Consider the following 14,892-nt stretch of genomic DNA (forward strand, 5'->3'; position numbering starts at 1 on the left):
CCAAAACCAAAAAAAAAAAAAAAAAAAACGAGCCAAATCCCTTCATAAAAGTACCATTCAAAGTAAATCACATCACACATTGCCCAATCCAGGAGTCTGGAATCGCAAAATCTGCACCATTTTCGTCAATGGCGTCGAGATTGCTTATCATGATCGCTTCGTATGCGTCTGACATGGGTGCTTGAGTACTCGAGACTTCTCCATGCTTACTGGGCATGTGTCCTTGGTTGTTAGTCGACGGCCACCCGGTAGAAGTCCATCCGTTCTGAGGGGGCAAGGATGGCACCACTGGCGGGGTGTGGTGTTGTGGGATCTGCCCGGGCCGTTGATACGATGAAGCAAGTGCTGCAAACGCCGCAGGTGTCTCTCCACATTCACTACCACCATAGATTCCGTTGTAGATATTCGCATGCCCGTTGTCCATATCACTCAACACGTGCTCCCAATCCGAAAGCCCTGTTTCTCTATTAAACGTTGACGGGCTTTGTTTTCTATCGCCGTCAAGGTGAAGATAGTCCATACCCAGATCGGTAGTGGAGGTCTCGCTCCTGTGCGGTTTGAACCGATCTGCTAGTTCTGACGAATCACTGTGAGAACTGGAGGATCGCACACTGCGCGAAAGCTCAGGAGAAGGCACCATAAAGTTCGGACGACCGTTGTTGTTCGAGCATGTTGAATTGTCCGACTCGGAAGAAAAGGAAAATCGTGTCCGCATTGGCTGTAGCAAGGTGTCCCTTGATACTCCTTTAATTGGGGATGATGGAGTTTCGTTTGTGAATTGCAAGTTTTCGCCGGTTAGTTGTCTTTGTGCTTCATCTGGTGATAGGCTGTTGACAAACTTCCCGAGTTCAGTTGCAACTTCAGCAGATTCGGATTCGAGGAGAGTCATGGCTACGTTGAGTAACCTTTGTCCTTCTCGAGCCAGTTTGCTATCTGGGGGCAAATCCATGTTTTGCCAAAGAAGTCCTAGACTTGAAAGGAAAATGAGCTCCCGTTTACTAATGCAGACTGATACGCTCATCCTTCTCTCTTCAAGAAGTTTCAATAGCTGAATGATGTGCTTCGCGGAATCGACGAGGGTAAGCATAGACGGCGGGACGATCTCTGGTTTTCCGTAACAGACAGCAGGTCGACGGATTAACCCGCGAATGAAATAATATACGATTGACTATGACGGCTTGTTAGTGTCACGGAAAAACAGTGGACTGGAAAAGGGAACGAACTAAGACGGGCGAGCGGCTGCTAGTAACACCAGTGCTAGGTTTATCCTGAATAAATTCAAGTCGTAGATGAGGCGGCAGCTCCTTCAACCAATCATCCAATTCCTCTGCCAGTGAATGAATTACTGGCAAGGAGATTTCATATCCTGTAGGCGACGGATAAAGTTGCTCTAGAGCCTTATTTAATATCCGCGAAGCTGAAAACAGAGCTAGTGCACTGGATATTCTAGTCGACCCTTGTGAGGGAGCTGGAACAAACCCGGCTTCGTTCACATTTTCATCGTCAATATCGGCGGGGTATTCAGTGCAGATATCCGATTCCGCGATCGAGACGGGGAGCCCTGTCAACGCTGCGGAAAACCTAATATCGCTATTAGCCCGGGATTATCCAGAGATGGTAGGTAGAGAGCGTAGCATAGTATCATACCGATCGAGAGAGTATTGGCACCAAAACACTCTTTTGCGTAATTCACCAAGAAGAGTATTGAAAGCAAATCTCTCCTGGCTCTGATGCAGTCCAAGTTGCAAGCATATTGCAACTGCTAGTGATCGGTAACGCAAGAGACTCTTGTAATCGGCCTTGAGGGAGTAGTAAATCTGGGCGAGAACATAGCATTGAAGGGTAGATAGAGAGATATCGTCAGACAAGGACTCGAGTGTCGAGATCCAGTTGCGTTCGAAATGTATTGGGTCTTGGGGGAAGCGGTCCTGTCGAGATTATTAGCCCTGAGAAAATGAAGCTGTCCTGGTGGGCATACCCTTGACGAAGCCGCAGCAATTCCAAAAATCAGGTTTAGCTGTGCCACTGCAAACTTATCATTCTCAACTGTTTGCGGATGCTTCGTATACTCGCTATAGATACTGAGGATAGTAGGGCGATGGACGACTGGATACAGCGGCGCCCATTCTTGGAAGAAGACGTTAAGCAGCTGTTCGGAGAGAACGAGTGGTGGGATTCTTTGTCTTGAATCCTGAGGAGGCCAGCTCTGGACCGAGAGTGTCTGAATGGGAGCATCCATTGAGATCTTCAAGGGCTGTCTACCGCTTCTTTCGAGTTTATTTTCAAAAGCATCTAGAAGGAGTCAGTGAGCGTGATCGTAAACATGAAGACATTTCAGGGAGGCCGGTACCAATAAAGGCCCTGGTGCTCGAAGGACCCATAAACGGCGAGCCATGACTTGGCTTCCTTGATAGATGTGCGTACTGGACGTGGACTCGTTCATCTTGGTCCGTAGTAGTAGACGAACCATCGGCATTGTCCACCACTGACGGATTCGTCGAACGGAGAGGTACCTTTCTGGATGTTGGCGAAATTGAGTGCAGCTGCGAGATCATCTCAAGCTTCTCATCCTTCTCGTCTAGCAGGCTTTTCAGCTCCCGCACTTCGGCTTCCAAGGAGCGCACCCGCTCCTCGAGCGACTCCGTATACCCTCTCGGGAACGCCCTCCGGCTCAACTTGTCACTCGTCTTGCATTCGAAGCCAACATTGGCACATTGTGAACAACAGGGCCGAATCCCATCACAGCGGATCTTCTTGCTCCGGCAACGATCACACGCCTGTGCAACTCTGCTCTGCAAGCTGTTGCCAACCTTGATAACTTTCATCGGAAGTATGCCAGGCATTGTAGGTATTGCAGAAGACTCTGAGGCGCTAGCCAGCGGCCTCCGGGACCGGTCAGGTGCAGTCAGTTTGTCGGCGGGAGAAGGCACTCAGTTCTGACGAGGTTGTTCTCATCTGCTGAAGGCGACCGTTGATGGGGGTTCACGAGCGACCAGCAGGGACACGGCAAGGTATTTAGGGGGTCGCGCACAGAAAACCGATGATGGGATACGGGCAGCGTGAAAACAGGTACTCTCTTCCATTAAGAAGATCCAGGCCGTGCCACGGTCGTGCTGGCATTTTACTTTCTCGGAGCCGAGCGACGACGAAATTGCGTGGGGCGGACTCTGGGGCAGCGGTTCTGATATCCGCCAAGCTAGTCCCGGGCGAAAGGAAGCGGGTTTGCTATTAGCAGCGCTGCTCGCCCACTGCTGGCAAGCTGGTGAGGGTGCGCAGTTGAACCTTGTCGAAGCTCTCGGGCGAACCACGGAGGATTTCGCTGTTTGGCCAACTCTTCTGATCGCTGGTGATCACTTGCTGAGCTTCGTCCTGGGAGTGCTCGCGACAGGGTTTGCCCACACTTCGATGTGGTGAAGGGGTTCGTGTCCGCTCACATGGCCCTAGCAGGGAGCTGTGATGATTCAGGACTTAATAAAGCTGCTTTAAAGGTGCTCAGACGCTACTCGGAGCCCTCGTGGCTGCACCCGCGATGCTGATCAGTGCTACCGTCTGCTCCAGTGGTTACAGTCATCGCCAACACAACAATCTCCCGCTGCGAAAAGTCACCTTCGTCTACTACCCCGGCTGCCGTTCCTACATAGTCCGTGGATGGGATACCAACATCACGCAACCCACATGCTTTCTCACCCTGCCGGACTGAGTGCTGAGCAGCGTGCTTGTTTGGCACCCTCAGCTCGTCATTGATCTCCTCGTCGCGGGCGATCATGACGGCGATGACTTTGGCCGACTGGTACAAGTTACTTCATCGCACTCCATTTATCTGCAGAAGATTCGGTTCCCGTGGCGCATCCCGGTGAATCAATCGCCTTAGTGAGTTGTTGATTCCGCGGTTTCTCCCCTTCGCCACAGCGAAACTGGAACTCGTTGCAGTTTCATTGGTTTCCCCATGTTTCAAGGTAAATCTCATCTTCGACGGTTGTCAAAAGCATAGACCAACAGTTCCTGGCAGCAGGGTGATGAAAAAGGCGTCATAGAGCAGTCCAGCCGCGTATTATTGCAGGTTCCAACAGGGAACAGAAAAAGGAGCTTTTCAAAAGATTCGCCACCGATACCGGAGGGCCTTAAAACGCAGCAGAATTCTGCGACGCTCTTCTTCTTGCTTGGCGTTTGTCTTCATCTGTGGTTCACTTTCGGCGAACCTGATGATATTCAATACATCAAAACCACGGATAATAAGGATAACGGACAATTCCCTATCTACACGTTGGCTTGATTGCTTTTCTGGCAGTAGCAAACCAGTTCATTTCATGCTTCGCTTTGCTAGTAAGTTACCCTGGTCGATATCCATGGCCAACACGGCAACGCCATCCGATTTTCTCGGCGGAACTCGGGGCCCACTTGGAACCGTCGAAGTCAGCCCTAAATCCCATGTAGTTATCATCATAGGAAGCCGATATGCCAAGACACCTTGGAGCTCAACCCTGACGATTGGAATCTTGTGCGCATTAAGAAAAGTCCTCTGTTATATCGCCTCCAGGGCCACCTTGAAGGTAATGCTGGACTACAGAGGAGTTTGCGAGCGCGATTTTCTACAGGAAAGGTTAGCCTAGAACACGCTAGAATGCTGTGCGGTTGCGGTACGAAGAACAAGATAAGAGGTTTTGATGAACAGGCCGAAGATTACCTTATCCTCCAAAATATCGCTGGCTCGGGTGAGAAATTCCCCTTCAAGCTCGCGAAGGTTCGTGATGGTATTCCAAACTAGTGGGCGGATCGTAGTCCCATTCACCTTGTCACGCCAGTCAAGGATAGATTCGTTGCTTTCGCGGAGCGATGCAAGCTGGGTGGCAACCCGGTCTTGGACTATTACCGTGGCACGGAGTCGATATACATCCCAGAGCGGCTCGTCTTGCAGGATATCACGCAACTTCTCGGATGTTTGGATTTCCCGCCCTTTCCATGCAGCCTTTATTTCTCCTTCGCCGTTATTGGACTGTACAATTTCAAATCCAAGACCGTCTTCCTCGTTGACACATGCCCACCAGACGAAAGGGCTTTCCCAGCTAATTTCGGTCCGCTGTTCAGGGTCGATAGTTGCAAAAAGCCGAACGCCCGGGGCCTCGTCACACACAACCATTTTTGCAGGTTTTAGTGGATCGTCATCAGGAATTTCTAGCTCAAGGAACATCTGACGAGCGTCTGTAATCGCCCCTTCGATGAACCCATAAGAGAAGATCATTTCAGCCGCTCCCTTTTCATCTCCGTACCTGCACCATGTCAAGTCAGACGGGGCTTGGGAAATTGCAGGACAAATGACCGACGTAATGGTGACCTCGTCACCTTCCCCGAGACTCCGCCCATAGCGTAACTGAAGCACAACGTTGCCGTTTCCATCAACTTCATATATTGCGTTGGTTTCATCCCCGGACGCATGGTTCGCCATATCCACACAAGGCACCATCGCATGTCCTATTTCTGGAATATCCAGTGCGCGGGACCGATACATGGCATCAACGGTCTTCCAGTCGTGGAAAGTGAGCTGGCCTGTTTCTCCATCCCACCAATTTTCTTTACACCAGGGGATATCGGCAGTGAATTGACGTAGTTGCTCGAATTCACGCTCGAGACTATCCAGTTTAGATTCCAACGCTGGTTTTAGCGAGGTCCCCTGAAGTATTTCCAACTCGCCATCTGTATAAAACGTCGGAAGCGGATACGATTTGGGTAGGAATTGAATATAACCTGTCCAGGCACTGGATACGCCAACATGACTCTTCCTCTCATTTGAGGAATTGTTATGCAAATGCGTGAGAAGAAGCAGCAGGTAGACTAGAATAGCGCCTCGAGCTGACTGTAAATATCAGCATTCGGTCCTGCTAGTGTAACCACCACACGGGAGGCAGGCGACATTCAAATACAACGCTCTAGTAACACGATCTGGGCCCAGCGTCGCCGACTCACCTTCCCGAACTCCCCCACAGCGTCCAGAACCTCTCTCAGGTACCGATCTGATTTCGCGTAGGTGTCAATCAGGTCCAAAGAGAGCACTAAGTCCCCCGGAATACGCATCAAGATCTCCGGCTCTGCAGCTCCTGCGTTTCCTCCCGGGATGAACTCCTTGGCTACTCGGTTGTGCGTAGCGACGACCGCCAGCCCTTTGTCAACCGCATCCTCGGCGTGGAGACGACGAACTTCGACGCCGTCAAACGATACGCCATTCAGCCTTCTCCAAGCAGAAAGTGCATCGATGGATAGTACCTGATGTTTCATTTGGGGAAGGGAATGTAAGACAGCAGTAATTGTTACGCGATGGCCGACGCTTCATTCAACCCCGCGCTGTTGCTCGCAGTCTTCAGTGTTGATGCTGACTGTGTCTGGCCAAGCAGCAGCGAGCAGGCACATGACGTCACAAGTCCGCCCCTCGAGATTATCATGGCATCGAAATCAACACAGTGAACAAGAGGTACAAAGACTCCAAGCTACGGCTATCATTGACTGCTCACAATCCTTTTATATTTCCTACATATACTAAAGCAAAGATTGAATTTCGGAAAACAATGCTTTTCAAGCCACGATTCACGTCTCTTTCCACCCTCCTGACCGCGCGGTCCCCTGTTATCCAGCGCACTACTCTCCCTTCCGCAAACGTCCTTGGAACTACCACAACCACGCTCTCAGCGCGTTATGGCGATTGGACTGGTTCGGAACCAAGAGACCACGCTGTTAATCGCAGCAAACGTGGGGACCAAACAGACCCGGAGACCGAGGGAGCGGGCATTGCTCAGAATGAAAAGGAAGAAGGAAACGGGGTGACCGACAAATCAAAGAGCCAGGCCACAACGGAGCGGGATCAGAGGGGGTCGGCAAAGAAGACAGAGGAAGAGTTTCCCAATGCGCCAAAGCCGATTATTGGCATCACGGACGAAAGAGGCGAGGTGAGTTGATGATGGAATTCAGGCGATGTTGGTCGTGAGCTAACAATAAGCTGCCAAACAGAAAGGTAGAGGGTAATCAATAGGGGGCGGCCACTGGTAAAAAGGGACTGGAAATAATATCGTTCATATTTCCTATTAGTATATATAATTTATCATCTACCAACTTTGAATGAGAGAATCTGTATATTGTTAGAACCTCGCAGATATCAGCTGGCATCGACGTGAAACATACATCATGCTTTCCTACAGAGACTATTTCATCCTCTGAGACCCTCGTCCCTCCAATTCCTTCTACGTACGCTATTGGCGCATCTCCCATAACTTTTCGGGCCACGTCTGCGACAGTACTGTTTCTGCGACAACAGTTAATGCGATGTTCTTCCGTTAAATATAATCCAAGGAAACAAACTTTTTAACGAGGACGCAGTCCCGGAATACCGCATTTCCGCCCCCTGAACCGGAGGAGAAGTTATGTATATTGCGAACCGGAAAAACTGGCACCAACCCCAGAAGTTCAGCCGCGCGAGAAAGCACCTGCACGACGCCCGTGGATCCAAATCGATAGAGTACAAGATCCTTCAAGTTTTCGACTCGACTGTAAGTCATTAGTGAATGAAGCATGATGTAAAGAGTAATAGGGGGAGTTCGTACTTTTTAAGTTTCTCATCCATTTCTTTCAAACCACCGCCTTCGGGATCACCCATCTCGATTAGATCTTCTCTTGTATCCACAAACTCACTGCCTTCAACGTACTTCACATAACCTTGTTTTGCGAGTTTGCGAAGAAATACCTCTGATATCGCGGAGCATAGCACGATGGATTGAGGATCTTGCACCTTTGCGATTTTACTTATATTCTTGTATGATTGTAAGTTGCTGCAGACCAAGGCAAGGGGTAGCTAGGTACCTTATCAGCGTCTGGATGGTCGATTTTGTTTAACGCCAGAACCGTCGGGAATTTCTCGTCTATGAACGCGACGACCACTTGCGCTATCGTTTCATCCGACCAATCTTGCAGAGGTTCCTTAAGGTCTAAGCGATCGAGGCATCTCACAACGATATTCGATGTAGCGCCGTACCCGGAAAATTGGGTCTGAAGCGTTTCAACAGCAGTGGCCTCTGTATAATATTAGAGAAAGGCAAAACGAAAACGATTGGGGCTAGGTGAACATACTTACTGCGACATGTCGACGCTTTATTGAACCCCTGACGACTCGATTAGCATTCTATCAATAAACACTCCTGAACATGCTTGGTACCATTTATCCATTAAATTCCCTAGAATCCACCTCACAATCTCTGACTTTAGCCAAACAATATCTTGCGATGGGTCGTAACCTCTAGTTGCCTTCCCTAGGATATTGCGCGTAAGTATTTTCGCATGCGAGAACCATAGCTTCCAATCTCCGATTATTTTTATGTGATATCAGGGCACGCAAATCCACAGACCTTCTGCATCTGTAGTACCGCTCACATCAACAACATGAATCAGAGCATCGGCATGTCGCAAATCATCCAAAAATTTATTCCCTAACCCTTTGCCTTCGTGCGCACCTGGAACCAGTCCAGCTACATCCAGCAATTCGATGGGAACCGATCTTCGACCCTCATGACAGCTCCCGTAGTTTGGCCTGCATTTCTCCGTGACGTTATGTCGCTGGCATGCGCAATCTATTTGCAGATAGCCAATTGCGCGCTGCGGGTCGATGGTCGTGAAGCTACACGGATGGCGAGATTCAGCATGTTGCGCGAGACAAGCGAACAAGAAAGGCTCAAGCGATGGAAGACGCTGGAGGTGAAAGCGCAACGACGACTGGCTCACTCACGGAAAATTTCCTAGGCGGAACCTTTCAGTTAGCGATTAGCGAGTTCAAAGCCATAGTATCTCGTGGATGAACACTCACCGACTTTAGAGGAAGCATCTGTCAAGCTGCCCGGTGTATCGCATTAGCTGAATCCCTAGAAATGCACTCCCTGCGAACTTTGGGCGATGGATACCTATTTAACGTGGTCGATTTTCCTGAGGAGGGCTTCCCAACAAGCCCAATTAATGGATCGCGGGGCATTGGATTTATCGGTGTACAGAGGAGCTCTTGGACTGTCTCGAGCTCAGGGCCGAATAGCGACACCGGAAACTGATAAACAAAAGTTTTCGGAGTAGAAGAAGCTATAGGAAAATTGGTTAAATGCTTTTAGATCTATTCGGAGATTTGGAAGAACTGCTCTGGCGAGGCCCAGGCACCTTTTCGAGCCTGGATTTTAGTAAGCTCGAAAGCTCGCTGATTTCCACCCCGGTTTTCCCCCTTGCGCTCTCACGATTGGGATATTTATTCGACCAGAGATGCAACTACAACGCAAACTCTGGCATCTTAGAAGAACTCTCCTGCTAGGCGCAAAGAGTAAACACTCACTAGATAATGGAGAATGAACATGTTTCTGAGTCCCTTATTCCTTTACGCTGGTGCAATCGGTTCAAGGGTCCACGGTGAATTCTTCATATTCTCCCCTTTGGCTTTGGATGCTGTTCCTGCGACTTCTCCTTTTGTTGGCGGAATATGGGCAGGAATTCCCTAAATTTCCATTGTGAAATATAACAAGAGGTCTACCGTTGGTCCTTCGAATTTTATGGGGAATACCATGCGCGATGAAATTAACCCAACAGGACAGGACCATAACCAAAGCAGCCATCAACCTCGAACCCACTACAGCGAATGATACCGTTCACCAATCCATCCCCCTTTCCGCCTCGTCCATTGCCTCTAGAGCCCTAGCCGATCCGCCCACCAGTGTCTCGGACGCACTCTCAACCCTCCTCGCACTGTCCCACCGTTCTTTCCAGAAGTTCCACCTATCTTTGGTCAGGCCTTCATTCGACAGTCTATGGGAGCTATAATTCCCCCAGCTTGTTTCATAACTACCATCCGCTTTGCGTGGAGGGTTCTGAAGGAGGTAGTTGGCGGAATGGACGAAATACTGCTGCGCAACGAGCATATTCACCTCCTGTTGTGGCGGCAGCGGGTCTGACAGATCTTTCTCCAGGCCTTCAACAATGTGATGAAGAGCCCAGTGCGAACCCACAATGCCATTAGAGACACACTGTGCCGAGAAGATGTTATAATTTATCCATGGCTGGACAGCTGGATCCGAGGTTGATTCTATGGACGTAAAGTCGGACCATAACGCTGTAATATCGTCAAACTCATGTTTCTCAGGCGTGCTTATAGCTCAAGACGGACTAAAGATGCGACTTACAATCATGGACCTCTCGCCACTCCCAGGAAAAACTCGTCTCAACATCGTTATCCGACAGACTTCTCGCCTGATACTTGTTCGGTGCGTTGAATATCGCATTTAGGAGCCCAATGATAGAACCGCTAGCGGATGGAATGTCTGTTGCTAAACCGAGGAGGATAGCCCAAAGATCCTCAACAGAAGTGTCATGGAGATCGATAAGTGCCCTGGCAGCGTCGGAGGCACTGACGGTACCTTGAATATATGGCTGGAGGGCTTCCACCGCCTTCTGGTTGTATTGGGGGTTCTGTTTAAGGGCGGAAAGCCACGAGACACATTGGCTATCCATTGTTATCTTGCAGTTGAAAATGCAAAGCAACGGGTTGCGGGTTGTTCGTCTGAATGAGGGGTATGGCCTGAATGAACAGAGTCGAATCATTAAATGATGTGAACCTTTGGAGGCATCCCAGCCCCTCTATAAAGCACCTGGGTATGTATGGAGGCGCCACATGTACCTGGACTTTCGGTCTCAGCCGTCAATCAGGCTTCAGGGCTGCCCTGTAACTAACTACGTCGACGGCTACACAGATGAAAAAATGCCAAAACCCTCACATTCAACTAGGATTGAAGTATCATTAGATCAATAAGTTTCAACTGCTCTCCTTCTCAAGGACCTATGGAGCTAACTGCTGGTTACTGGTGGCTAACTATTCAAAGAAACAAAATACCCGAATCTGATACCCCGGCATTTATTCAATCAGCAATCTCTGAAGGCATTTCCGGGTACACCCTAATGGTTGTGCAAATATTAGTATATTATCTGATATCGAGATGGTGTACACATACGTTATGGGTAATCAATCCACAAAACGTCGCGTCGTTCTGGTTCTCGCCCTGTCGAAGATTTCTCCTGACGATAATTCGATTTGCGCGAGCAGCCATACCTGCTTGAAAGTCCGCGTTGGCATAGATAGGGTATTCGTAGAGTTGATCCTGTCCACCGCGGCCGGTCCCAGTACAACGGCCACCGAATGTCACTGGATCAGCGGGGTAATGGTTGTAACGTTTTGGCTGGCGTGAATTGGGATTCGAAGTGGCTACGAAGTTCTCCGCTGTCAGTTGGAATTGCAAGGCGAATACGGGAGTGCTTAAGCCCTACGCCAGTTGGTTCCGAGCAGGACATGGGTCCACATGGCTCGTGCAGCACCTTGCATTCTCGCCGAGGATATCACCGTTCGACCCTCTAAGAGCAGTGTCAGAATAGCTATTGCAACCAAAGGAAAAGGACTCTTGGAAACATGCCGCAGATGATGCCATTGTTCGGAACAGTAAAGACAGTTTGATGTATGAATGGATTTGGATTCACGGGGACATTAATCGCAAGGCTTCCGAGCGAAAGACAGAATGCCGTGACGGCAGCGGATAGAAGGTGGAATTTCATGGTTCTCGCAGTTCAGTGATATTGACAAACGTGCTTAAATCCGATCGTCTTATAGACTCAGGGAGGGAAAATACAGACCCTTATATACAGATAAGAATGGAGGGGTTTGAACCACATCTGGCACTGTTTCTGTCGAATTCACTTCTTGAGGATAATCACTGTGATGTGCGCACCGGGACAGGCGAGATTGAAACAGGACTGGGGATATCTCAGCTCAATCACTGTGATGTGCGCAAGCCACCGGGACAGGCGGGATTGAAACAGGACCGGGGATATCTCAGCTCAACCCCCAAGTTCACCATCCATGATATCTAGCCCTGTTCGGCGTACTCCGTACTCTCGGGGTGCAGTTGATCTCCCCTTTCGGTTTAGCGTGCCCTTCTGGGTACGGAGTCGCCGCCATATGATTTGGTCCTTCAGTATAGGGGCCTCTCCCAAGCCTTCAGCGCTGCTTAGCAGTCCTTAACTTGTAGGGCTACAGAGACCAACCCCCCTTGAGCACACAAGATCACCCCTAAACTCAAGCCTGCGAACACCCGAAAGTGTGCCAAGGATTGAAGGGTACCAATACTTATGGCGGCGACCTCTGTATAGCGCGGGACATCGCGCCAGTGGGATATATAGTTAAGGGTGCTTTGCACCGCCCTTTCAGATTTTCCTCTCTTTCCAACATTTCTTCTCCCATTTTTGTTTCATCTCCTTTTCCTTACCAGCCCCCCTTGCCTCTTCTCGGCTGCATCGATGCTACCTACACCTTTACCAACACCACTTGGTGCACGAAAACAACTGCATAGCATCACAAGTTAGGAGGTTTGCCCGTATAGAACTCGTGGTGTCCTGGAGCGGGATCCTCTTCGTGGTGCCCTGCTATGGGATTTCCCTCGTGTCTCTATCTCCGCGAACTTTGCTACCAGGAGTTTCTCATGCTCCCTTTGGAGTCAGCTTTGCTCTCTCTGACGGAGACTCTCCCACAACATGTGTCGGGGCGGAGTGTCGCTTGTCAGCAGATGCCGCCAGTCGGTCCAGGTTGCATCTTGCATCGTCTTTAGGGCTCCTTTGATCAATTGACAAAAGCTGTTGATGGGGGAGATCAGCGCAGCCCCCGCCGCGAGCAAGACCGAGACGGCTATTGGGACCGCCGTTGCACCTTGCTCAACGTGGTGAAGATTGTAAGCGGCTGATGCAAAAGTGACGACCGCCGAGAGCAGGCTGGAAGAGGTCGAGAGGATCTTCATCTGAAGGCACGGGCGCCGGCTATGGGCACTCTCCCATAATATACGTGCCTCGGTAGGGGTGGTAGTAGGGTAATGGAATAGTGATCGATCGTATGCTCATCAACAACAAACCCAACAAAAGAACAATATCGTAGGGAAGTAATAATGAGATGCGAATGGGGTGCTCTCGATCAAATACGGTGACGGAATCTCCTCATGCTAGTCATATAGCAATAACGTACGAACAAATGACTCCTCCATACTGGAAGGCCAAGATAGTAAGTACCTCACAAGTAGAAAGAACAGGCTGTAATAATCTATCTAATGGGTAAGAACATGTATGAAAGGTGTGTTATGTTGTTTTCTCGAAGGAGAGACTCGGTCCAACCTTTATGTAAGGGTTGAGTAACAAAAGGAAAAAGGTTTCTCCTGTTCCGTGGTTCGAGTCGGATAGTTAACTAACTAATCATGTCAGCGAAGAAGTAGATGCACGCAGGTTTCCCCACTGCACGATCTCCCGCAGGTACTCCGTACACCTCTCGTGTTCTTTCACCAGCCAATGCAGAGGGTCCGGGGGAGTCAATTGGGCAACGGATCTTCAGCATTGTTAGTAATACTCCCAAGACAAGTGTAGACACCACGGTCAAGATTGGCTTTTCAAAGTTCCTCTGCATCGGGCCAACTGATTTGTGTGTAGATTCGTCCCAGTCTGGCCTCACCACACGCGGGGGCCCAGAGACTATTATAGTGCAAAACGGGAGCTTGAGCCCGAGGTTGTTTAGCTGGCCTGATATGGCCCATTTTGACTGGGGACGCAGCGGCAGCGCTGACAATGTGGAAGTACGATTCAATTGAGAGGGTGAACTCTGGAATACTCCTTATCATACGGAGGTGGCACGAATAAAATATCCCTCGCATGCTCTAAGGTTGTGCGGATGTAATGGTAGGGGGAAAAGAAAAAGGAGTCAGGCAACAGAGCAAGCTCGCATGTAACCCCTCAGTCCACTCTTGACGGCCGGTATGTCGACCAAGATGAAGCATTGTACCTGCAAAAAGGCCACTATTTTGCACTCAAAAGGCCACGATACATATCAGCTATTTTACCGACACCTTCTAGAGTTACTCCGTACTGCTCTGCCATATTGCATTGTGGCTGGCTCAAAGAGGCCTCACCAGACCCCGAATTCGGGATTCACTTTTAGCGATATATGTCTCTGTGAAGCCGATTTCCGTTCTGTGAAATCAACCGCGGGTGGAACGTTGGTACTTGGGATGCAAGTACCCGACTATGACAACCGCATCGGGTGTCGCACAGAAGATCAGCCTGGCCGGTGCCTCAAAGCCCAGGAGCCGGTAATCCTGGGGTTTCTGCATCTCCAATAGGTTGGGCTTGGTCTTCATTTGAATGCTCGTCGAGTGTGGCGGACAAGGCTCGAGAGCGTTGCTTCCTGTGCGTTAATATGCTCCCTTTTTGGCCCCTCGAAAGAGAATCGACGGGTTACTCTGCTTATGCAAATACTAAGACTTTTGGTGACTGAGAGGCTGGTTGAGATCTACCCCTCCAACTCCTGCTTCCATTCCAGACCAGACGTCTAGCGCCTAGATCTCGCAGCGCACGTACCGCTCGGCTGCGAAGTCGAAGTCCACCTGCACGGGCCATGCATGGTCGGTCGTGGCATCACTGAATAACTCTCTGACGGAGAAAGCTACTGGTTGATACATGTTTCCATTGAACTGAATGCTCACCACTCCGGCGCAGTGGCAAACATAGGTAAGAGAAGGTGATAAACTGTGTTGGCTTGTATAGCAACCTACCGATGACTAGGCTTCTCGGAACATAGGATCAGTACTCAGTAACTATTGTTTCATTCGACGTTACTGCTCCATGCATCGCAATTGATGGACGCTGCTCCCGATGATTGAATCGAGCCGTCTTCTGAATTGTCCCGGTTTGATTCCTAACGGCGCTAATTGTCGTTCAGCGTTTCCAACTTAAGCCAAAGAAAGCGGAAAACTAGAATGAAGCATGCTCGGTGAGGGTTCCAATGCTCTGATGCGAAACGCTACAAGG

The 14,892-nt window shown here is 49.7% G+C and overlaps 5 protein-coding genes across 5 annotated transcripts; all 5 read right to left on the reverse strand.

Annotated features, from left to right (window-relative positions):
* Window positions 1–67: 67 nt before the first annotated feature.
* Window positions 68–2,843, reverse strand: UREG_04565 (FacB protein; the record flags this gene model as incomplete). Its single annotated transcript, XM_002545002.1, has 5 exons — window positions 68–1,168; window positions 1,224–1,581; window positions 1,648–1,928; window positions 1,979–2,292; window positions 2,468–2,843. 5 exons carry the CDS (start codon window positions 2,841–2,843, stop codon window positions 68–70), a joined length of 2,430 nt encoding a protein of 809 aa, XP_002545048.1.
* A 1,662-nt stretch (window positions 2,844–4,505) lies between these two features.
* Window positions 4,506–6,270, reverse strand: UREG_04566 (uncharacterized protein; the record flags this gene model as incomplete). Its single annotated transcript, XM_002545003.1, has 3 exons — window positions 4,506–4,589; window positions 4,685–5,851; window positions 5,962–6,270. The coding sequence occupies 3 exons, from the start codon at window positions 6,268–6,270 to the stop codon at window positions 4,506–4,508; spliced, it is 1,560 nt and encodes a 519-aa protein (XP_002545049.1).
* A 3,386-nt stretch (window positions 6,271–9,656) lies between these two features.
* UREG_04567 (uncharacterized protein) lies at window positions 9,657–10,515 on the reverse strand (the record flags this gene model as incomplete). The annotated part of the gene is made up of 2 exons (XM_002545004.1): window positions 9,657–10,117; window positions 10,188–10,515. The coding sequence occupies 2 exons, from the start codon at window positions 10,513–10,515 to the stop codon at window positions 9,657–9,659; spliced, it is 789 nt and encodes a 262-aa protein (XP_002545050.1).
* A 408-nt stretch (window positions 10,516–10,923) lies between these two features.
* UREG_04568 (uncharacterized protein) lies at window positions 10,924–11,607 on the reverse strand (the record flags this gene model as incomplete). The annotated part of the gene is made up of 3 exons (XM_002545005.1): window positions 10,924–10,956; window positions 11,013–11,321; window positions 11,455–11,607. 3 exons carry the CDS (start codon window positions 11,605–11,607, stop codon window positions 10,924–10,926), a joined length of 495 nt encoding a protein of 164 aa, XP_002545051.1.
* Window positions 11,608–14,063: 2,456 nt separating this feature from the next.
* UREG_04569 (uncharacterized protein) lies at window positions 14,064–14,543 on the reverse strand (the record flags this gene model as incomplete). Its single annotated transcript, XM_002545006.1, has 2 exons — window positions 14,064–14,265; window positions 14,443–14,543. The coding sequence occupies 2 exons, from the start codon at window positions 14,541–14,543 to the stop codon at window positions 14,064–14,066; spliced, it is 303 nt and encodes a 100-aa protein (XP_002545052.1).
* Between the last annotated feature and the right edge of the window lie 349 nt (window positions 14,544–14,892).

The sequence above is a fragment of the Uncinocarpus reesii genome, genomic scaffold (assembly GCF_000003515.1).
Source record: "Uncinocarpus reesii 1704 scaffold_2 genomic scaffold, whole genome shotgun sequence".
In the NCBI taxonomy this organism is placed as follows: domain Eukaryota; kingdom Fungi; phylum Ascomycota; class Eurotiomycetes; order Onygenales; family Onygenaceae; genus Uncinocarpus; species Uncinocarpus reesii.